The 23717-nt window shown below is 45.2% G+C and overlaps 1 protein-coding gene across 2 annotated transcripts in view; it reads left to right on the forward strand.

Moving 5' to 3' along the window:
• PARVG (parvin gamma) overlaps nucleotides 1-19163 on the forward strand; it is a 45448-nt gene extending 26285 nt beyond the window's left edge. For both annotated transcript variants that reach the window (XM_060778161.2, XM_067468911.1), the window contains exons 8-14: nucleotides 7118-7173; nucleotides 11714-11736; nucleotides 14320-14381; nucleotides 15306-15374; nucleotides 16813-16914; nucleotides 17909-17981; nucleotides 18442-19163. In XM_060778161.2, coding sequence (XP_060634144.2) covers nucleotides 7118-7173; nucleotides 11714-11736; nucleotides 14320-14381; nucleotides 15306-15374; nucleotides 16813-16914; nucleotides 17909-17981; nucleotides 18442-18521 — 465 coding nt within the window. In that variant the 3' untranslated portion in view covers nucleotides 18522-19163. The remainder of the gene's footprint in view (nucleotides 1-7117; nucleotides 7174-11713; nucleotides 11737-14319; nucleotides 14382-15305; nucleotides 15375-16812; nucleotides 16915-17908; nucleotides 17982-18441) is intronic.
• Nucleotides 19164-23717: the final 4554 nt, after the last annotated feature.

The following is a 23717-nucleotide window of genomic DNA, read 5'->3' on the forward strand; positions in this document are numbered from 1 at the left end:
GACAGGGGATATTCAAGAAGAAGGTAGAAAAGTAGGAAATACAATCAGGAGAGAAAAGAGAAAAAAAACATAAAAACAAAAATGCAAAAAAAAAAAAACCCCAAGAAAAATAAAATAAAATAAAATGACTTCCATTCCAATCTCAGGATCTTCTTCTTTTTTGTTTTGTTATGCCAAAAGCTGTTTAGACCAGGGGTCCTCAAACATTTTAAACAGAGGGCCAGGTCACAGTCACTCAAACTGTTGGAGGGCCGGATTATAATTTGAAGGAAAAAAAAGAATTAATCAGAGATTGAAGGAGTGTGAGAATAGCTAACAAGAAGGAGGTCACATATCTTATTTGTAGTGCAAAAAACACTTAAAACAACACAATAATTAAAATGAAGAACAATGTCAACAAATATAAAATTATTAGTATTTCAATGGGAAGTGTGGGCCTACTTTTGGCTGATGATATAGGATTGTTGTTGTTGTTGATCCTTTTCCGGTTCCGGTATGGTGGCTGGCAGCAAAGAACGCTGCGCTCCTCAGCCAATTTTCAATCTGGGGGAATCCTGAGCCCCCCCTCGTCTACCACCCCCAAACTAAGGGGAGAGAGGACCCCAAACCTCAGGAGGGGTGAAGAGCCGAGAAAGGCCCAGAGGAGACGGAGGAGGACAGAGGGAAGGCGGAGAGGGAGAAGAGGGACGCGCGCCGCCATTTTACCGCGGCCGCCCTACCTTACCGCCGACTGGCTTCAATCCGGAGCAAGCCAAGGCGACACCACCCAATCCACCTGAGTTTGACGAGGGAGAGACCCAGGCCCATCAAGGGCCCTACAGAGGGGTCTGAGAGCCGAGGAACCCAGGTGAAAGGAGTAAAGAGCAGGGGAAGGTAGAGGAAGATGAGAGAACGCCGCCGCCATTGCAACGCGGCCGGCTCCCTTCCCAACAAGACCCAATAAGACCTATAGCCTCACTTGGTGAGTGGTTGGCGCTCAGACTGCCCCTGGCCCCCCCTGGAACATCACGAAAAGCCGAGCTTACCTGTGGGTGTGCCACCGTCGCCGGGGCCGCTGCGGTCGGGCGTGGGGAGAGGACGCTGCCCGGCCTGTGCCATTGCCGAGACCGCCGAGGCCGCGGCTGGGGCCGCGGTTGCTCCTGCGCCAACCCCGCGGCTTGAGCTCTGCTGCGTCTGGGGGGTCGCCTCCCGCGCCGCCGCGCCGCGCCGGTGCTCCCGTGCCTGGCGCCTGACGCCCGGCTCTGTTCCAGCTCTGTTCGGCGCGCAGACTGGCGTCCTGCTCCTCCGGAGGCCGCGGAGGCCGGCCCTTGGTGCCCGACCAGCGCGCCGTGCTCCAGCTGCGCTGCGCCGTCGTTCCTGAGTTGGGCCCAGCGCTGACCTGGCCTGGCCCCAGATTCGTCTGGCGTCCTAGGGTGAGTTGGCAGGACTGACGAGGTGCCTGGCGGCGCTGCTGCGGCGATTCCATCCCTGGCGGCTGCCGCTGGCCTCGTCTTCGTTGCGGCTGGACCCCGGGCTGTCGCGGGACCGCCGCTGAACCACCGCCGCCGTTGGCGGCCGGCAGCCGGGAGAAAAAAGCCGGGTGCGGCTCGACCAGACCATCAGGTCGCCGCCGCCGCTGAGTCATCGCCGGCAGCCGGAGAGGGAGGCTGAACGCAGCTGAACGCGCCGGACCGCCGCCGCCGCCGAATCATCGCTGGCGGCTGGTTTTTCTGCCAGGGAGAAGCCCGGCGCTGCCTGCCGCCCCAGATCGCCGCCGCCACCGGCCATTGCTGCTGCCGGCGGCCGGAAGGAGGGACTAAGCGCTGCCTGGCCGCCGCAAGACCACCGCCGCGGCGGACCCGCCGCAACCGCTGGCAGCCGGCTGCAGGGGGAAGAGGCCAGATCACCGCCGCCACCGAGTCATCACCAGCGCCGGCGGCCACCGCCAGATTGCCACCGCTACCGGCCGCCGAAGGGAGCAGCTGAGTGCTGCCCGGCTGTTGCTGGGCCGCTACTGGGCCGCCGCCTTCCAGACCATCAACACCAGCGGCCACTGGAAGAGCTGTCAGCTACCATTGGTCCACGGTCGCCCAACCCCCCCCCCCCCCGCCGCCGCTGCCGCTGACCGCGGAGGAGAGGAGAGCTGTAACCGTCCTCCTTATGTATAAGTGCTGTAATTGACTCCCCTGTGTAGACCGCTATACATAGATCTTATTCTGGCCTCTCCTGTAGATGTTTGGGTAAAACCTTAAGTGGGCTTGTTACACTGATATATACTGAGCAAGAGCGTGACTAACCATCTGTGCTGCCCCACCCCCCGAGCTACCACCTCCGGAAGCCCATCCGCTGGTATACCAATCCGTCCAGAGATCTACTGGGGTCATAGTAATTCTTAGCTAACTTTATCTAGGCCCACCCATAACGGGGGTGATCGTAGATCACCAACTAGTTCATTCCTTACCAACTAGTTCATTCCTGGCTGCCATCTGTGGTTAGCCGTCGCCACTGTGATAAGAACGAAATAGAGCACTAGGCGCCTTCCATTGCTGCTAGATTGCACCAGCACTTACGCCTCTTCCCCGACCCTCTGTGCCGCACTTTAATACTGCTAAATAGAGCACTTTAGATCTAGCACTTTATTATGTGCCTTTATGAATGTGTTGCTGCTGATTAAATGTGTTCATAGAAGGGGCGCCCCTAAAACCCTTGCACTTTAAGAACTATTTTGCACTTTAAGAACTAGCTCACTGGAGCAACCGGAACATCAACTACCACCTGTGCCGCTACTACCCATGTGGTCCCCCGCCCCTCTCTGTGTTTTGTCTCTATTGCTCTTGTGTAGCGTAAGGGGCAGTGGGGGAGGTGGGTTGGAACCTGTGAATGTATGGGTGGTGGGGAGGGGGGAGGAGGGAGAGAAGGGATGCTGGCAAGAACCAATAAACTCAACAACAAGCATAGGAGAAAATACTCTTATAGCTCAGAATTGCGGCATGGAGGGGGGGAGGTGTTCCAACAGCCGAGGGGCCCCCATAGAGGTCGTGGTGGGAAGGAGGAGATGCGGGAGAAGGAGACCCCGAATTCGGCCTGATTCGGACCGTTTTTCTAAATTATCTATTCCCAATAGGTCTCCTAAGGTAATTTGGTGTAACCAGGTGAGCGGGCCCTCTGGCTTGAAGGTGGTGTTGTTGAACGCCAGGTCTGTCAACGGGAAAACAACTTGGATTCAGGACTTAATCCTGGAGGAGCAGGCAGATCTGGCGTGCATCACGGAGACCTGGCTGGATGAAGCGGGGGGCGTAAATCTCTCCCAGCTTTGTCCACCAGGTTTCTCCGTGCAACACCAACCAAGAGCCGGAGGACGGGGAGGCGGGGTCGCAGTGGTCTATAGAGATACCATCCATCTAACCAGGAGCCCCATCCCGCAGACCACAAATTTTGAATGCGTCCACCTGAGGGTGGGTGACCGGGACAGAATAGGGATTCTGCTAGTGTACCGTCCACCTCGCTGCACTACAGTCTCCTTACCTGAGCTAGCGGGGGTGGTCTCGAGCCTGGCGGTGGAGTCCCAACGGCTTCTTGTGCTGGGGGACTTCAACATCCACGCCGAGGCAACCCTCACAGGTGCGGCTCAGGACTTCATGTCCGCCATGGCAACCATGGGGCTGTCCCAACAAATAACTGGCCCCACCCACTGTGCTGGACACACATTGGATTTGGTTTTCTGCCAGGGATGGGAGCAGGGTGGCGGTGTGGAGGAGTTGTCCATCTCTCCGTTGCCGTGGACCGACCACTTCCTGATTAGATTTAGGCTCACTGCGCCCCCTAACCTCCGCAAGGGTGGAGGACCCATTAAGATGGTCCGCCCCAGGAGGCTAATGGATCCGAACGGATTCCTGATGGCTCTTGGGGAGTTTCCCGCCACCGCGGTAGGCGACAATGTCGAGGCCTTGGTCGCTCTCTGGAATGGGGAGATGACCAGGGCTATTGACATGATCGCTCCGGAACGACCCCTCTCAAGTAACCGAGCTAAACCAGCCCCTTGGTTCACCGAGGAGCTGGCAGCGATGAAGCGAAGGAAGAGGGTTCTAGAGAGCGTGTGGCGATCGGACCCAAGCGAATCAAACCGAGCACGGTTTGTGTCCTTCTTGAGGGCATATGCCATGGCAATAAAAGCCGCAAAGAAAACTTTCTTTGCGGCCACTATTGCGTCTGCAAAGAACCGTCCGGCGGAGTTGTTCCGGGTTGTCAGAGGCCTTTTAACTCCCCCCGCCGGTGGGAGCCCTGACAACTCGGCAACGCGCTGTGAAGCATTTGCTCGGTTCTTTGCAGACAAAGTCGCTTTGATCCGCTCTGGGCTGGACGCCACGTTAGATGCAGTCTCTGTGGATGTGACACAAGCACCTGCTTGTCAGATTTTGTTGGATTCTTTTCAGTTTGTGAAACCCGAGGATGTGGACAAGGTACTTGGAGGAATGAGACCCACCACGTCCATCCTAGACCCCTGCCCATCCTGGCTTCTTAAGGAGGCCAGAGGGGGATTGGCCGAGTGGGTAACGGTGGTGGTTAACGCCTCCCTTCGGGAAGGCAGGATTCCAGCGAGCCTAAAACAGGCTATTATAAAGCCGCTGTTGAAGAAACCATCACTTGACCCCACTAAATTGGACAACTTTCGGCCTGTTTCCAATCTTCCCTTCTTGGGCAAAGTCATGGAAAGCGTGGTGGCCTCACAACTCCAGGTATTCTTGAGAGACACGGATTATCTGGATCCGGCACAGTCTGGTTTCAGACCGGGACATGGTACCGAGACGGTCTTGGTCGCCTTAGTGGATGATCTGCGCCGGGAGCTAGACAGGGGGAGTGTGTCCCTGTTGGTGCTCCTGGACCTCTCAGCGGCCTTCGATACCGTCGACCACGGTATTCTTCTGGGGCGCCTTGCAGAGATGGGGCTCGGGGGCACTGCTTTGCAGTGGCTCCGGTCATTTCTGGAGGGTCGCACTCAGAAGGTGTTACTGGGGGACTCCTGTTCAGCGCCGCAGCCGTTGACCTGTGGCGTTCCTCAGGGTTCCATCTTGTCCCCCTTGTTGTTTAACATCTACATGAAGCCGCTGGGTGAGATCATCCGGAGTTTCGGGGTGCGGTGTCACCTGTACGCAGATGACGTCCAACTCTGTCACTCCTTCCCACCTGCTACTAAGGAGGCCGTCGAAGTCCTGAACCGGTGCCTGGCCGCTGTAATGGTCTGGATGAGGGCGAACAAACTGAAATTAAATCCAGACAAGACAGAGGTACTCCTGGTCAGTCGCAAGGCCGAACAGGGTATAGGGTTACAGCCTGTGCTGGACGGGGTCGCACTCCCCTTGAAGGCGCAGGTTCGCAGCTTGGGTGTGACCCTGGACTCATCGCTGAGCCTGGAGCCCCAGGTTTCAGCGGTGACCAGGGGAGCATTTGCACAGCTTAGGCTCGTGCGCCAGCTGCGCCCGTATCTTGGGAAGTCTGACTTGGCCACGGTGGTACACGCTTTGGTCACATCCCGCCTCGACTACTGCAACGCTCTCTACGTGGGGCTGCCCTTGAAGACGGTCCGGAAGCTCCAGCTAGTCCAGCGCGCGGCAGCCATGTTGTTAACCGGAGCTGGACGCAGAGAGCATACAACGCCCCTGCTGTCCCAGCTCCACTGGCTGCCGATCTGCTACCGGGCCCAATTTAAGGTGCTGGTGTTATCCTACAAAGCCCTAAACGGTTCCGGCCCAAAATACCTTGCAGACCGCATCTCGGCCTATGAGCCCACGAGGGCCTTGAGATCATCCGGGGAGGCCCTTCTCTCGGTCCCGCCTGCCTCACAGGCCCGTCTGGCGGGGACGAGGGAGCGGGCCTTCTCGGTGGTGGCCCCCCGGCTGTGGAACGCCCTCCCTGCTGAAGTTAGACAGGCGCCCTCCTTGATGGCCTTTCGTAGGGGCCTGAAGACATGGCTCTTCGAGCAGGCCTTCAGCTGAGTGTATTGAATGAAAATGGAATGAACTATGACTACGAACTCTGCCTATGACCCCAGGATTTGACGAAGCGGATTTTTAGTATAAGTATATGTTATGTTGTATTGTCTGTTAGTATCGTCTTGATTCATTGTACACCGTCTTCCTTGTTGCTGTTCACCGCCCCGAGTCGCCTTCGGGCTGAGAGGAGCGGTCAATAAATGCAAGAAATAAATAAATAAATAAATAAATATTGTTGTTGTGTGCTTTCAAGTCATTTCAGACTTAGGTTGACCCTGAGCGAGGGCCAGGTAAATGACCTTGGAGGGCTGCATCCAGCCCTCGGGCCATAGTTTGAGGACCCCTGGTTTAGACGGTGCATGCTAGTAGAACCCCAGTTTGATTTCCTTTCCAAAAAAGGCATCAGATCCCAGACTCACTATTTGTTTAGAAGCAAGTCTGGGATCCCAGTTCAGTGTCGGCTGACACCATTAAAAGCTCAGGGGATATTTGGGGTCGAATCAGCAGGGGGAATAGGGATTATAGTCATTTACAGACTGTTTCCATTTTATCCACATATTTCTAACTTTTTATCTTTGGCATCCCTAAGAAATCCCCATTATAGAGTTTTCTTGACAAGGTTTGTTTAGAGGGTTTTGTTTTTGCCCAAGATCACTCAGTAGTTTTGTATGGGCAAGTGGGAATTCAACTCCTTGTCTCCTCATGTTTTACTTCAACACTCAACCGACCACACTACACTGGCTCTCATATTTATGTTTATATTTAATTGACTTGAAAATCTGCAACTGTTTACAGCAACCCTTAAATCATACACTTCTCAGAACCCATAGGCCCGTGAGAAAGTGCAGTAAAGGGAGAGTTACATCCTTTTTCTGTCCTGTCAATTCTCCTTTTTCAAATTCTTTCACCATCTCTTTTGATTATTAACAGAAAATAGAGAAATGAAACTCCTTTTTTTACTTGTTGCCTAGGAGTCATTCATAGTAATAAATGTCTAGACCAAACCAGTGAGACTCTTTTTACCCTGTTCATGACCACTGTAAATTCTACTCTTATTTATTCACTCTTTGCTTTGTAATAGTTGGAATCTTCTCATTGGCTTTTGCAGTTCCCCACAATTCATCTAAAGCTTGATTTCTAATTCACAGCGCACTTCAAATGGACTGAAGACAGAAAATGCAATAGAGTTCATTACCAAGGACAGGTACAAAAAGTCATATTGTACTTGAAGTGTGTGATTGGCATAGCCAATGAAATTGTTCTTTATTTCATTTTTCACTTGATAGAAACTTATTTGGTTGCTTGCTTTTGTAAATCATATCTAGTTCTTTATTTGGGGGTTGGAGCCCCCAGTGGCGCAGTGGGTTAAAGCCCTAGTGCCGGCAGGACTGAAGACCAACAGGTCGCAGGTTCGAATCTGGGGAGAGGCGGATGAGCTCCCCTCTATCAGCTCCAGCTCCTCATGCGGGGACATGAGAGAAGCCTCCCACAAGGATGATAAAACATCAAAATCATCTGGGTGTCCTCTGGGCAACGTCCTTGCAGACGGCCAATTCTCTCACAACAGGAGCGACTTGCAGTTTCTCAGGTCGCTCCTGACATGACCAAAAAAAAAAAAAAATTGGGGGTTTTGGAAATAAAAGTCAGTTTGGCAATTTCTTAATTCATATTATTTTTTTCTGGTGACTGATCTGAGCAGCAAGCATGTACTCTGCTATGTGTCTAACATTGCTTAAAATAAACACACAAAGACTTTGTTCATGCACTAAAATCCACAAACAACTGCCACAAACTCAACATGTGAAATTGGTCATATGAGGGTTGAATGAAAAGTAATGCCTCCACCTTCATAACTCCTCAACAAACTGGTATGCCGCAGGTACAGGCTTGTTCAGTAGACTCTCCTCTACAGTTCCATTTTGGAGGGAAGCCTTAGCATTGAATGGTTGTGTTGTTAAAGTGTGAAGTATGGAACCCTGCACATATGGTCAGTCAATGCGACTTAAGCAATGTGCAGTCATTGAATTCTTGACAGCAGAAGGTGTCACCCCAAAGGAGATTTATCAGAGAATGCAAGCTGTTTATGGTGATTGTGTTGGTGTGAGTACTGTGCGTCATTGCACGAGAAAGTTTAAAGATGTTCAGGTGGGAACATCAGACTTGCGTGACAAACAAAGAGTTGGACGTCCTGTGACAGCAACCACTGAATTTCACAAGCAAAAGGTTGACAGATTGATTCAGGACAATCGTATCACTCAGAGAGAAATTTCAATCATAATTGGCATTTCACAAGAACGTGTGGGACACATTATTGATTTTCTTTTGGCTATCGGAAAATCTGTGCATGATGGGTATCCAGGATGCTGATGCCTGAAATGAAAGCACACAGACTTGAAACTTCAGAGACTGGATCTCACCACTGTACGACATCCTCCAAATAGTCCAGATTTAGCACCATCTGACTTCCATCTGTTCCCGATAATGAAAGAAGATCTGCAGGGACATCATTATGCTTCTGATGAAGACATTGAGAGAACTGTGAGATGCTGGTTGCGGAAACAGAGTGTCGACTTCTTCCATGACGGCTTCAAAAAACTTGTTCATCGTTGGCAGAAATGCATCCAATTGTCTGGTGATTATGTGGAAAAGTGAATAGTGGTAGTTAAAGAACACGTTCTAGGGCAGTGTTTCTCAACCTGGGGGTCGGGACCCCTGAGGGGGTCATGAGGGGGTGTCAAAGGGGTCACCAAAGACCATCAGAAAACAGTATTTTCTGTTGGCCATGTGGATTCTGTGTGGGAAGTTTGACCCAATTCTATTGTTGGTCGAGTTCAGAATGCTCTTTGATTGTGAACTATCAATCCCAGCAACTACAACTCCCAAGTGTCAAGGTCTATTTTCCCCAGACTCCACCAGTGTTCACATTTGGGCATATTGAGTATTTGTGCCAGGTTTGGTCCAGATCCATCATTGCGTGAATCCGCAGTGCTCCTCTGGATATAGGTGAACTACAACTCCCAATCTCAAGGTCAATGCCCACCAAACCCTTCCACTGTTTTCTGTTAGTTGTGGGAGCTCTGTGTGCCAAGTTCATTTCAAATTCATTGCTGGTGGAGTTCAGAATGCTCTTTGATTATAAGTGAAATATAAATCCCAGCAACTACAACTCCCAAATTACAAACTCAATCCTCCCCAACCCCACTAACATTTACATTTGGGAATATTGGGTCAATTTGGTCCAGTGGATGAAAATACATCCTGCATATTGGATAGTTACAACTTATAACAGTAGTAAAATGACAGATATCAAGTAGCAATGAAAACAATATTATGGTTGGGGGTCACCATAACATGAGTAACTGTATTAAGGGGTCACGGCATTAGGAAGGTTGAGAAGCACTGTTCTAGGGGGTATTTCTGCGTTTGATTTATTAAAATATTCCCTTCCAAACCCAAGTAACGAAGGTGGAGGCATTACTTTTTTATTAAGCCCTCATATATTGGGAATTCTTTTGGTAATTCCCAAGAGATATATATATATACCTTCTTGAACTTTGCAAATCCTCATACACTCATATGTGTACACATGCTTATTGGCCATATATTATTTACATTATATTAAAGTAGACAATGAAGACACTAAAATAGTTCAAGATTGTCTATATCTTGGTTTAGTCATTAATCAGAAAAGAGACTACTCTCTGGAAATCAGAAGAAGGCTAAGACTTGAAAGGGCACCTAGGAAGGACCTGGATAAGATCCTGTAGTATCAAGATATATAACAGAAAACTAAAATTAGGATTGTCCATGCAGGGCCATTATTTTTAGCTGCAAACATAAAGAAATTACACATATTAGAAACCAACACTTTCCATTACTTTATTTTCCAGATCACCAAACTGGGCCACAGCAACAGCTAGTAAATAATAATTTTCTCTGCGGCAAAGAACCAAGAAAGGGTGAATTTACACATAAGAAATAGAGGAAAGGCAAATATCAGGAGGGTAGGGTGTGGGCAAATGGCCTCCAGCACTGTCTCATCTTAGAACACATATAGTCTACAAGACTATAAATATATTTGATATTGTACATAAATATCACTATAGTGTATCAAGTAGGCCTGGGTAACAACGCAAAAATTTGTTTCTAAAATCGATTTGTAATTGGGGTTTTTTTTTGTTTCGATATTTAAAATAATTACAAAACTTTCCCAAAAAAAAGTTTCGGTATTTACGAAATTTCGTAAATATTTACAAAACATTTTGTAAAGATGGCGCCCTTTTTTCCCCAATATTTTTAAAATAATTTTTATTTAATTATTAATTTAGTAGAATAGGGATTAATTATTATTAATTATTATTAAGGAGGGAAGGCAGGCACTCACTCTGGCGGGCCCTCTCGCTCGCCGCTCGCTCGCCCCTCTCGCTCGCCGCTCGCTATTATTATTAATAGGCAATGCTAAGCAAGCTGGCCAATTGCAACATTCAGGCAGGAAGCAGCCAGACCATGAAGCTGCAAGGCCATTCGATGCTCATCAAGCTGGCCAGCTGCAACATTCACGCTTGCCTCCAGCAGACAAGAGTTCTTCCTCCCACCCTGAACATTATTCCACAGATATATCAACCCCACTTGCCTAGTTTCCAACAGACCTCACAACCTCTGAGGATGCCTGCCATAGATGTGGGTGAAATGTCAGGAGAGAGTGCTTCCGCCCCTCTCGCTCGCCGCTCGCTCGCCCCTCTCGCTCGCCCCTCTCAGCAAGCATCGGCAGGCGGCCATCTTACGTATTTCCGAAATGGACGGAAATACAAAATCTTTTGGCGCCTGCCGTTTCGATATTTAAAAACACTTCCAGGTTAAAAAAATGTTTTGTAATCGTTTCGTAATTCAAAAATTAACGAATTTTTTAACGAATTACGAATTAACGAAACGAATTGACCAGCCCTAGTATCAAGCTTCAAGCAAGAAGAAAGGGGTCCTGAACTGGCAAGCTTGACTTGTAGCAAAAAGAAATGGCATTATATATAATTTAGCTTGGAGCAAGTGACTCTTTCTTCAAAGGAAACATGCAAAGAATTCGGCCATGTAGATATTTATACCCAGAAGTAAGCTATTTGATGTAACAGGAGGGGTTAAATCTCATTGGTAATATTCACTAGAGCTTGTTGTTGTTCATTCGTTCAGTCGTCTCCGACTCTTCGTGACCTCATGGACCAGCCCACGCCAGAGCTCCCTGTCGGCCGTCACCACCCCCAGCTCCTTTAAGGTCAGTCCATTCACTAGAGCAGAGCTGTTGAATCAGTTACATTTACCTATGTGTTAACATTCAAATCTTTATTTATTTACTCTCGTGGGAACTAAAGCTGCATCTATACTGTACAATGAATGCAATTTGACACCAATTTAACTGTTGTGACTCAGTACTATGGAATTATGGGAAAGGATTGGTTAGTGGGCAGAATTCTTGGACAGAGAAGTACAAAGAGAGTGAATAAAACTACAACTCCTAGAAATCCATAGCTTTGACCCTCAACTGTTAAAAGTGGTGTCGAACTGCACAAATTCTACAATATAGATGCACCCTTCACAACAGGAGTTCAGCTCAGTTATTGTGGACTGAAATTAAAACCAGAATCAACCAGCCAATATTGCAAGCTTTCCAAATTCTGGTGCCAATGCAGGAGCTTTATTTTTTTGAATATGAATAAATTCAACTAACTTTTCTTTTTCTTTTTAACCTTTAGGGAATGCGAAGAAAGCTCTTCAAGTAAGTTGCAGAATTAAGGCATTGTTTCAGTGTTTCTACATCATGCCTCTCCTTTCATTAGCTATGTGATTATGGACAACCAATTAGTTCCCTGCAGACAGCTGTGTCGCAAATAGCTAATAGACAACAATTTTCTTGCATAAAAATAATTGTAATTTTGGGTTAACTGAACTTTGTACTATATCAGCAGAGAGAACTTCAAAAGTTTTCTTTTCCTTCTATTAGTATCTTTACCGAACACGAATGCACGCACAAACCACAAACACCCATTTAGCAACATAAAACGCATATAAGGGTTAAAACAGGGGCTTTCAGCGAAGACATGGAGCCATGAGGAGTGTCTCAGTGAGCTGACTGAACACTGGGATGTCTCAGGGGGTTTATCAACCATATGGAGTTGAGAAATACATTTTCAGGAAGAAAAAGGACAAATGCAAACTTCTCAAGACTTGAAGGCTTCCATCTTTCCCACTGATACAAGAGAAGGGGAGAGAGGAGGGGGAGACATCACACACCCCAGCAATGTTGTCATGCAAGCAGATGCAGACAAAAACAACTCAGATTGACTTCTTAAAATACTTGATTTACACGAGGTTGAAGAAATTACTCAGTAATATGTCCAAAAGAACAGTTTAATACAAAGCAAAAGAGACTCGGAGACACTTACTTCAGTGTCTCTGGTCAAAACTCAAAAGTAGCAGCAATTATTAGCTTGAAAAGTAAACTAAAGCAATAATCTGGATTATCCAGGCAAAAAAATCCGGATTAAACTGGAGTACTTCCAAAATCCTGCAAAATCACACAGCAAATGGAAGACAATCAAACAAAGAGCCGTGAAGAAGAGCCGTCGTCTCAATGAAGTCCGAAGTCGAAGAAAGTCCAAAGTTGCGAGGTTCCAAAGTCCTCGAGGCAGCTTCGTTGTCAAAAGCAATCCAAAGTCAAGGAGAGGAGAAATTCGCACTTACGAGAATCCAAGCTGAGTTGACACACGAAGGTAAACAGCAACCTGCAGATCAAAGACCCAAGCCCAACACGAAAGTGGCAGCGACAAGACCCATGGCACAAAACCAACACTTTGCCTACTGCAAAGTTCTATCTTTCCAGTGCCTACTTTTATCTGACAACTCATCATCTGATGATGAGCTGCCCTCCACCCCGTCATCATCACTTTCAGCTGGTTTAGCTTCCACAGCTGAGAGCCAACGCCCATCCCTCCAACTCTTCCACCTCTTGTCAAGACTTAGATCTCCCCAGGATTCCACAGTATCACCCGATTGCCAATCCCCTCCACCAGAAAACCCTGCAAACTTATCACTAGATGTTGGTTGAGTACACACATCCCGAACCTCTTGCACCTTGGTCCAATCCAGTGAGTCATCCTCATCCCCATCACTCCCAGACCCATAATTCCCAGAAAAACCCATGAAATTCTCCTCATCTGTGGGAGCAGTAAGTATATCCCAGATCTTCTTTCTCTGTCGCTCCTGCTCCCGAGTAATCCTCTTAGTTCACCTATTCACATCCACTATATCTCCTTCCTCCTCCTCACTCATTTCACTCTCAGAAAACCCTTCGAAGGACTCTTAATCAGTGGGTGACATCAGTATCTCCCGGATCCTCTTCTTCTGCTGTTCCTCATCTAACTCCTGAGCACCCCTTTTCCCTCCTCTGACACTCCTACTACCAGTTGCAGTGTTGCCAACCGACTCTACTGCAACAGCGGGAGAAGATGCAGATCAAGAATAGGGCTCCACAGTCACCTATGGACCCACCAGAACACTGATCCTGGAAGACTATCCTACTCAGCCAATGAGGGATCACCTGAGTAAGTATGTGGAGAAACTGCAAGTTGCTTCTGTTATGAGAAAATTGGCCGTCTGCAAAGACACTGGAAATTTGTTCGAAATTAAAAGGCAAAAAGCAACACATAGACTACTTATTGAGTTTCTGGAAGACTACAGATACTTTATTTGGCTGTATGTGCAGTGCTACGTCAGTAGTTTTCAAACTAGGTTGGAGGAATATAGTGCCTCAGGCATTTGTTTTGAGTCCCATTGAGTTAGAGTATGGGGAGTTCCTCATTAAGAATACATTTCAGTGGCTGATTAATTTTTAATTGATTAATTTAATCGTTATTATCAGCCTGATGTTGCACTAACAAGAGTTGTTGACATGTATTTATTTTTGCAGAATAACACTATCAGTAGGGGTGACGTTTAGACTAAAATAAATACAAAAGACAGATCTCTGTCCAAAGGAGCCCACAGTCTAGATTTCTATAGTATATAATGACTATGGAAGGAAAAGATGCAAAAAACATGGAGAGAGGTGAGAAATGCATTGTATTCACAAGCCCATAGATGAGCCATATGGCCAAAGCTTGCAAAACAGCAACCGCAACAACAACAACAACAACAACATATTTGGGTCTGCCAATTCCCAAAATCTTTCAGACAATATTCTTTGCCTATATGACGAATACTCCATCACTTTGTGTGTTGTTAATGAATTAGAATATGAATAAATCAGACTTGCATTGTAATGCCTAATGTAAAAACATTCTCCACAACCACTTTGTTGTAGAAGCTGAGATTTTTGATGACTTATTGAAACATGCCCCAGAGAAACTGGATGCTGTAAAAGAGGTAACGTATACACCCTGTTATTTTTATGGTATTTATTTTATTTATCGTGTCATCCGCAACCAGAACATTGTATTACATTTCTAACAGAACAAAACAAACAAACAGATTAAAAACCCACAAATTTTGCAAACTTTGTATCTAATTAAATGTCCTTTGACCAGTATCTGGCCACTTGGAGTGCCTCTGGTGCTGCCGCAAGAAGGTCCACCGTCGTGCATGTGGCAGGGCTCAGGTTGCATTGCAGCAGGTGGTCTGTGGTTTGCTCTTCTCTACACTCGCATGTCGTGGATTCTACTTTGTAGCCCCATTTCTTAAGATTGGCTCTGCATCTCGTGGTGCCAGAGTACAGTCTGTTCAGCGCCTTCCAAGTCACCCAGTCTTCTGTGTGCCCAGGGGGGAGTCTCTCATCTGGTATCACCCACGGATTGAGGTGCTGTGTTTGAGCCTGCCACTTTTGAACTCTCGCTTGCTGAGGTGTTCCAGTGAGTGTCTCTGTAGATCTAAGAAAACTATTTCTTGATTTAAGTCGTTGATGTGCTGGCTGATACCCAAACAGGGGATGAGCTGGAGAAGTCTCTGCCTTGGTCCTTTCACTATTGGCTGCTACTTCCCGGCGGATGTCAGGTGGTGCAATACCGGCTAAGCAGTGTAATTTCTCCAGTGGTATAGGGTCCAGACACCCTGTGATAATGCGGCATGTCTCATTAAGAGCCACATCCACTGTTTTAGTGTGGTGAGATGTGTTCCACACTGGGCATGCGTACTCAGCAGCAGAGTAGCATAACTCAAGGGCATATGGGCAACTTGCTTGTGGTTGCTTCTGTATTGATAATTTTTATGATACTTTATTGTATATCATGAGTCTGTGACTCTATGTATACAACCAAGATGCACACTAATTTCTTGTTGTTTTCATTTGTTTAGGTACTTTTGAAATTTGTCAACAAGCACGTTGAGAAATTAGGGTTAACTGTAAAAGACATAAATGCACAGGTAAAATCCTTTGCCATGTTTAATTAATCTGCTTTGTGGTGTTGATCATCCTAACAGCTAATAGCGCTTTGTGGTGTCCCTCCTAACAACCATTGCTATGCTTTGTTTTACTGTTTTTAATTATTTTATGCTGTTTTTAACCTATTGTTTGAATGGGATTATTTTAACTGTGTTTTAAATCACTACAAACCACTGCAGAAATTAAGGTCTTCTGGGGAGGCCCTGCTCTCGGTCCCGCCACCATCACAGGCGCATTTGGTGGGGACGAGAGACAGGGCCTTCTCAGTGATTGCCCTCCGGTTATGGAACTCCCTTCCTGACAATATTAGATCAGCCCCCTCCCTCCTGTCCTTCAGGATGGTGAAGACCTGGCTATGGGACCAAGCCTTCGGGACACTACAATGAGGCAAAATGATGTCCTGAGGTGGGTTTTAAGCAACTTTTAAAGTGGATATAAGTGATTTTAGTGTTTGTATATATTTATGGTTTTATGTCCCGGCATTGAATGTTTGCCGTATATATGTTGTGCTCTGCCCTGAGTCCCCTGCAGGGTGAGAAGGGCAGAATATATATGTTTTAGATAAATAAATCATAATTGCTCTTAGCTGATTCTTTTTGAGAGCCTCCTTGGGACTTACTCTGAGAGAAAGGTGGCAAATAAATAAACAAACAAACAAGCTGTATTCAACAATGCACTATAGAAAAAGGTTTTCCTCGGACAAGAAGTCCAGTTGTGTCCGACTCTGGGGTGTGGTACTCATCTCCATTTCTAAGCCAAAGAGCTGGCGTTGTCCGTAAACACCTCCAAGGTCATGTAGCCGGCATGACTGCATGGAGTGTCTATAGCTCTCTTTTTACAGATGGGTTGAGGCAGTGGTTTGATTAAAGATGGTGTAAGCAGAAAAGACTATGATGTTCCTGGACTGTGCAACTTCAGATTATGGGTGGTATTGTGTTCATATGTGTCTTCAAGTCAGCTGTCACTTTATGGTGACCTCATAAATTTAAGAGGGTTTTCTTAGGCAAGGAAGATATAGTTTTGTCAGGTCTCTGAAATACAGCTTGCGGCACCCACTCTTCCTTGTCACACTCTCATCCAAGTACAATTCAATGCTGACCCTGCTTAGCTTCTAAGATGAGATGGGATATAGAGCTTTTGGTTCCTTCTGCACTGCCATATAATGCAGTTGTATGAAATGAAATCTTTGGAAATACCTTTATAATGCATTTCTTCTCCATTAGAATTTGGGTAAGCTGCAGTTTCTTGTCGGGCAAACATCTCGTGGTAGATTCAGGTTTGACCGCAAAAGTACTGGGTCCCATCTGACTCATGTGATAAGTTAATCCAGGTTTTCAGGGTAAATTTTTGGATGAAAACGTATTGACTTACAGTCAAGTATATACGGAATATGCTCAGGATCTTTGTGGTGTCTTTTAGTTTGCAGACGGTGTTATTTTGATCTTGCTAATTGGCCAGCTCCAAGGCTATTTTCTGAACTTGGGAGAGTTCTTCCTGAATCCAACTTCTGTTTCTGAAAAGGTGTGTTATTCTTTTATTAGCTTTAGTACTTTGGTCTAATTCCTAATCAAGAAATTTATCCAGATCACCTATATACCACTTGGGTGCCCTATCCAACACCAAACCTCTGTTTGGATCTTATGTGCTTTGAACTCACTATGTCTTGAGTACAGGACACATGCAGTACACAAATTAAGAGCTCACAGGAAAATGATATGTGATGCCTGCACTGTACTTTCTGCATTTCATTCTTCCCTTTCGGACTTATGGTGACCCTAAGATGAATCTATCACATGTTTTTCCTGGGACAAAGAGTGTTTGACTTGTCTGGTGTCTGCAATGGGCTTTTACACTACTACTGATGCCCTTCCAGATTTTGCCTTTAATTATATTGCTGTTCTAACAGTAGAGGACCACCCTGAAAAAGACTCTCTGTATTAGGTTCTGGGCTTTCCAGACTGGTGGAATCTTTATAGGGTCTTTAACATCAGACATTGAAGCTCCAAGGTTTGGTTAGTGTAGAGAGTAGCACCCAGGACAAAAAAGTTCTGGAAAAAGAAGGAAAAATAAAATAACTCAACAGCACTATGGCTCTCCAGCTCTTCTACACTCCTCAAAAATAAACTAACATGGTCAGTTGGAAGGAATTTTGGGAGATGTTGTCCAAAACATCTGAAGTTTTTCTCTTCCCAACTTTTGAAGTTTCAAATGGCTTATTCACAGTGAAGTATGCATGGATGGGACTATTGTGTGTTGAATCCTATCCAAAGCACCCCCCATTGCCTAGCAAAGCAATCATTCTAGGGGAAAATGTTTTAAAATGTTTAAAATTTAGGGAGGCATTGCAGGTGGTCCACTTCTCTAGGATTCTATGGGAATCCAATCTGCACATTAAAAAAATCTTGACAGTTGCCTGCCTGTACTTTATTCCCTGATAATTGTTGATAGTTGTATCAGTGAGTTTACTCCCTCTTTCGAGAACTAGAACCACACTTACTTTGTTAATCTTTCTTAGATACACAATGTTAATCTTGCTGTAGAGTTGCTCATGGATGAAGGTCTTCTAGACACTCCTATCAACCCTGAAGGTCAGTCATTGTAGGTAGAGAACATTGCTGTAGGCCATACTCGGATAATTTGTATTTGCTCAGAGTATGCTGTTCTAACTTTTGAAGAGTTTAATGTGTTGAAACTGCAAAACAGTGTTGATAAAATGGAAAGGAAATCTGATTTCAAAATGAACGTCATACAGTAGGGTCTTGGTATCTATTGGAAGTCAGTCCCAGAACCACCAGTGGTGACTAAAATGGCAGATGCCTGGATATTATTATGTAGAGTGGCATAGTCCCGTAGACACCTCCAAGGCCATGTGGCCGGCATGACTGCATGGAGCGCTGTTACCTTCCTGCTGGAGCGGTACCTATTGATCTACTCACATTTGCATGTTTTCGAACTGCTAGGTTCCACTCAAATGTGGTAATACAGTCTTTCTTTTTCAATTTAGTTAGTACTTAACTCATCTGTTTTGTATTCCTTATGTCTTCCTAGATGTTGTGAACCAAGATACAAATGCCACATTGCTGCTCCTCTACTGCCTATTTTCCAAATTCAAGGCCAAAGAAAAATGAAGAACAAAACCAGAAGGCTGATCTCAAACACAGTTTTGCCACTGAATTATCTGATTTCAAATGTCAACATTTCTTTGATGCTTTGCAACTATAGAAGCTTGATATCAAAACATTATCTATGCACTGCGATATAGATGTGTTTGAGGATTCGAAGACGAAACCTGGTGAATATTGAGATTAATCAATAATTGGGAAGGTTTTAAGAGGACGAAAAAGAAACACCAAAATTACTTGTTTTATGAGCTTTGAACAATGTGATACTTTGGGTTGTTGTAGGTTTTTTCGGGCTATATGGCCATGGTCTAGAGGCATTCTCTCCTGACATTTCGCCTGCATCTATGGCAAGCATCCTCAGAGGTAGTGAGGTACTCCTTTTCTACTATTGTGATACTCCTTTTCTACTATTCAATAAGGTCATATTTTGTAATTGTGAAAGTAAAAGTAATACTTCATACTTCACTGGAGTATTGTTACTAGAGGAATGTATTCAATAGAGTCAACTAGTTAACTAGTTAATTTGTAGCTATTGGTTTTTAAACTCCGAGACCTACTAACATGTGCAACAAACAAAACCACAAATGAAAAATAAACAAAACAAGTGTATTGTGATCATTTCCCCTTTTCCAAATGCTTTTGTGGTTTCTTAAAGCATTGTCATATATGCATTCAAGTTGTGTGAATATTTGTGTGATGAGCTAAGATGGCTGTAAAAAAAAAAAGAAGGAGCAGAGTGTTCTTGTTTTTAAAGAAATTTGGCGTCCTTTAGTCTGTATTTGACCTTTAATCACATTCACTGTCTGGGTATTAATGGAAAATCTAGGAAGTTGAAGGCTTTTTGATTGCTGACATTTAGAGTCGAGGATTTGTTTTGTCTGGCTCTTCATCAGAAAGTTGAAAAGAACTGCTCAGATGGCAGTATTGATTATGAAGAACTCAAAAGCAGGAACCATATAAAAAGAGCATGGAAAATATCAAACAGAATAGCATTATTTTGCATTATTTCTCAGTCCCAGGTTTGTCTTGAAAACAGTCATTTGAGTGAAATACCCTTCTCCCCCATGAAACATGTGAGATATTTAAAAACAGGTTTGATGCCTCATGTCTGAATGTGCGATATTTAAAAACAGGTTTAATGCCATTGTTTGGGTTTTTGTAATGTTGCTTTTTCTACTTTCGTGAATGAATTACATGAGAGACATCATGTGACACTGCAGTCATTTGCCTAAGAGCCAACTTGGTGTAGTAGTGGTTTGAGTGTTGGGTTCAAATCTCCATTTGGCCATGGAAACTTCGAGAGTGTCCCTGAACAAATCACACTTTTTTAGCTTCTGAGAAATAACAACAACAACAACAACAACAATAATAATGGAAAACTGAGTTGTTTGTGGGCAACGAAAGCTATGGAACTGTTAATATCAAGAGAGGAATTTTCCAGGGTGAATCACTGTCACCACTGCTGTTCATTATTGCACTGATCCCACTGTCAGTAATTCTACAGAAAACAAACCTTGGTTACCAAACAGCAAAAAATTCACCAAAAATTTCTCACTTGCTGTACATGGATGATCTAAAGCTTTACGGAAAATCAGAAACTGAAATCGACTCACTGACCAACACAGTCAGAATCTTCAGCACTGATATCAGTATGGAGTTCGGCCTAGACAAATGTGCCACAGTGACATTAAAGAAAGGGGAAATTTCTCCTCCGAGAAGGAGGAGCAATGGGATTTGGCCTTTATGGGGGACAGGGGAAGGTGCTTTATCATGAGGACAACTGTAGGTGGAAACAAACAAATAGTCACCTACGGATGTGAAAGCTGGACCATAGGGAAGGCTAAGCGAAGGAAGATAGATGCTTTTGAACTGTGGTGCTGGAGGAAAGTTCTGAGAGTGCCTTGGACTGCGAGAAGATCCAACCAGTCCATACTTCAGGAAATAAAGCCCGACTGCTCATTGGAGGGAAGGATAGTAGAGGCCAAGATGAAGTACTTGGCCACATCATGAGAAGAAAGGAAAGCTTAGAGAAGACAATTATGCTGGGGAAAATGGAAGAAAAAAGGAAGAGGGGCTGACCAAGGGCAAGATGGATAGATGGATGGCATCCTTGAAGTGACTGGATTGACCTTGAAGGAGGTGGGGGTGGTGACGGCTGACAGGGCGCTCTCGAGAGGGCTGGTCCATGAGGTCATGAAGAGTTGGAAACGACTGAACAAATGAACAACAGGACACTTCAGCCTCTTTTCAAGTATGGAGAGGCATGGAGCTCATCACATGCTCCAGATTTGAAAAGTGGTTTGACAGATGGCCTGGACTTGAACCATTTAGGGCAGTGTTTCTCAACCTGGGGTCCCCAGAGGTTTTTGTCCTACAACTCCCAGAAATCCTAACAGCTGATAAACTGGCTGAGATTTCTGGGAGCTGTAGGTCAAAAGCATCTGGGGACCCCAGGTTGAGAACCACTGGTTTAGGGCTTTATAGTTGGGAAGATGTGAACACAACAATGGACAGGGTATAGGGATTTTATCTTTGAAGATCTCCACCGCTGTCACCATTTGCGAGGAGGTGTTTGTGTGTTGCTGAGGTTGGCAACGGCAGGCCCTAATAATGGAGGTATTTTTCCTCAGGCACTTTTTAATCTCACCGCCGCCACCAATTGTACAGATGTGGATGTTATGGAGGGAATTTACCTCAGGCCTCAATTGTGTAGAAGAGTATATTATGGAGGAGGCCAATTATTATTTGTAAATTAAGGTAACTGCCACCAACGTGAGGTATTTGAGGTACCACCGATGAGATCTGGCTCTACAGACGCAGATTAGTTGAGATGAGATGGTTTTTAACAAAAGATAACAAGTTTATTGTGTACAAAGCTTATGGTTGCAGGCTGTTAAATAACTTATGGAACTTTGAATATCACGTGGTTTATAATACAGTCCACTCTTCCAGATAACACAGCTTGTGGCTAACTTTCACCAAGGGGAAGCTCTCTAGTGAACAATGTTTCACTACTATAAATAGCCTTTCAATTTGATCTTCCCTCGATCAAATCTCTGATCTCTAGTCCTTCCTTAACTAGGGATCTTAACTAGGCTTCCTTTAGTCTTCTTTGACTAAAGAATCTGACCAGGTTTCTTTCTTCAGTCCTCCTAGACTGAAAAACACCAGCCGCTCACATACAAGCCTCTCTCTCAGGCCTTTCCAAGCCTCTCTCTGCTGCTTTTTAAAAAAATGCATATAACTTCTCCTGCTTGGCTCCGCCCACTTCTCCCTCTCATGAGCTAGCCTGCCTCGTCTCCTTGGCAACGCTCACTATGGATTCAAACCAGATGACTCCAGTTTTAGCTACTGTTACAAACACAAATGGGAGCCCCCGGTGGCGCAGTGGGTTAAAGCACTGAGCTGCTGAGCTTGTTGATCGAAAGGTCGCAGGTTCAATTCCGGGGAGCGGCGTGAGCTTCCGCTGTCAGTCCTAGCTTCTGCCAACCTAGCAGTTCAAAAACATGCAAATGTGAGTAGATCAATAGGTACCGCTCTGGCGGGAAGGTAATGGCGCTCCATGCAGTCATGACGGCCACATGACCTTGGAGGTGTCTACGGACAACGCTGGCTCTTCGGCTTAGAAATGGAGATGAGCACCACACCCCAGAGTCAGACATGACTGGACTTAATGTCAGGGGACTACCTTTACGTTTACCTACAAACACAAATACATACTCTAACAGTTAAACACAAACATAATAACAATGACTTCTGCACAATAGGTAACAACCAGCACTTTGTATTTTGCCTGGAAGCAGAGTAGCAGCCAGTGGAGCAGCTGCAACATGGGAGTTGCAGAGGAGCCTAGCTTGATAACTTGTCTATATAAATTGCTCCAACTTGCAAAAAAGATAAATGAATGAGTTCAAGACCAAATGAAGTCTGAAGTCTCCCTAGAAACCAAGATCACTAAACTGAGACTATTTTACTTTGGACCATATCATGAGAAGACACGAGTCACTAGACAAAGTAATAATGCTTGAAAAGGAAGAAGGCAATAAGAAAAAGAAGAAAACTGCATTCCAGATGGATGGATTCAATTACGGAAGCCATTGCCCTGAGTCTGCAAGAACTGAGCAGGGCTGTTGAGTAAAGGGTGACTTGGAGATCTCTCATTCATAAGATTGCCATAAATCAGAGCTGACTTGATGGCAGTTAACAGCAACAATATTAACAGAAAATGGTGAGAGAGATCTAAACTAGCACATCCAAAGGTGTCGGCATAATCCTATTTCCATCACTGATTGACAGTTCTAATGATGTTGCATGACCATGTCTCGTTTGATGAATCACACCAGCCCAACCCCATTCCCAAGATTACTCGAAGAAAAATTAAGAAGCAAAGAAATCAGGAGATCAGCGCCCTAGGAGTTTTGACTCTGGTTCTGGGTGATATATTGCAGTTCACACAGAACAGATGGTACAGCAGGTTTTCCTTCACTGCAACTGGGAAAAGAACAGATTGGCCTAACAACTTTGTTTGCTAAATCTAGATGCATCAAGTTACTTTATACTTCAATTAAAGGGGAAAGTTTTTGGAGCAGGGAGGTAAAAAGCAAAGATTATGCCAATAAGATTGTGAACAAAATGACATGTGGAACTGTGTCATTTTCTCTGTTTGGGAAAGAATCAAACACGGAGCAACTGAATTTGTGAATATATTCACTTTCCTCCATTGTATGTTATAAAAATATGAAATTGAAATGATCTATCCTAAAGAAATGTTATAGTTGCTAAAATGTATGTTGTTCTCAGACTTGCATAAGAAAGACTTGATATTTTTTAATATGCATTTAAAAGGGGGGAGGGGAGAGGAGGAAGACATCTCAGCTGCTCTAGAAGTTCAACAATGACATATTAGATATTCTTACAATAAATCTACATGCCGATGTGTTTTGGGCAATTATTAGCACTCATTTTGTTCCAGTATGCGTATGAATACTGTAATGATAAAGCTAAATTTGGATCTGGCCAGCTGATGGCACAAAATACATTAGTTTGAAACTAAACTCCACATACGAGGGTTGAATGAAAAGTAATGCCTCCACCAAGAGGCGGTCCTAGGTAATTTTCAATGGTAAGCAAACAGTATTTTGGCACCCCCCCCCCCACCCAAACCAATCACTGATATATATTTTCTGTTCATCGTGGGAGTTC

Source organism: Anolis sagrei, chromosome 5, assembly GCF_037176765.1.
Source record: "Anolis sagrei isolate rAnoSag1 chromosome 5, rAnoSag1.mat, whole genome shotgun sequence".
NCBI lineage: Eukaryota > Metazoa > Chordata > Lepidosauria > Squamata > Dactyloidae > Anolis > Anolis sagrei.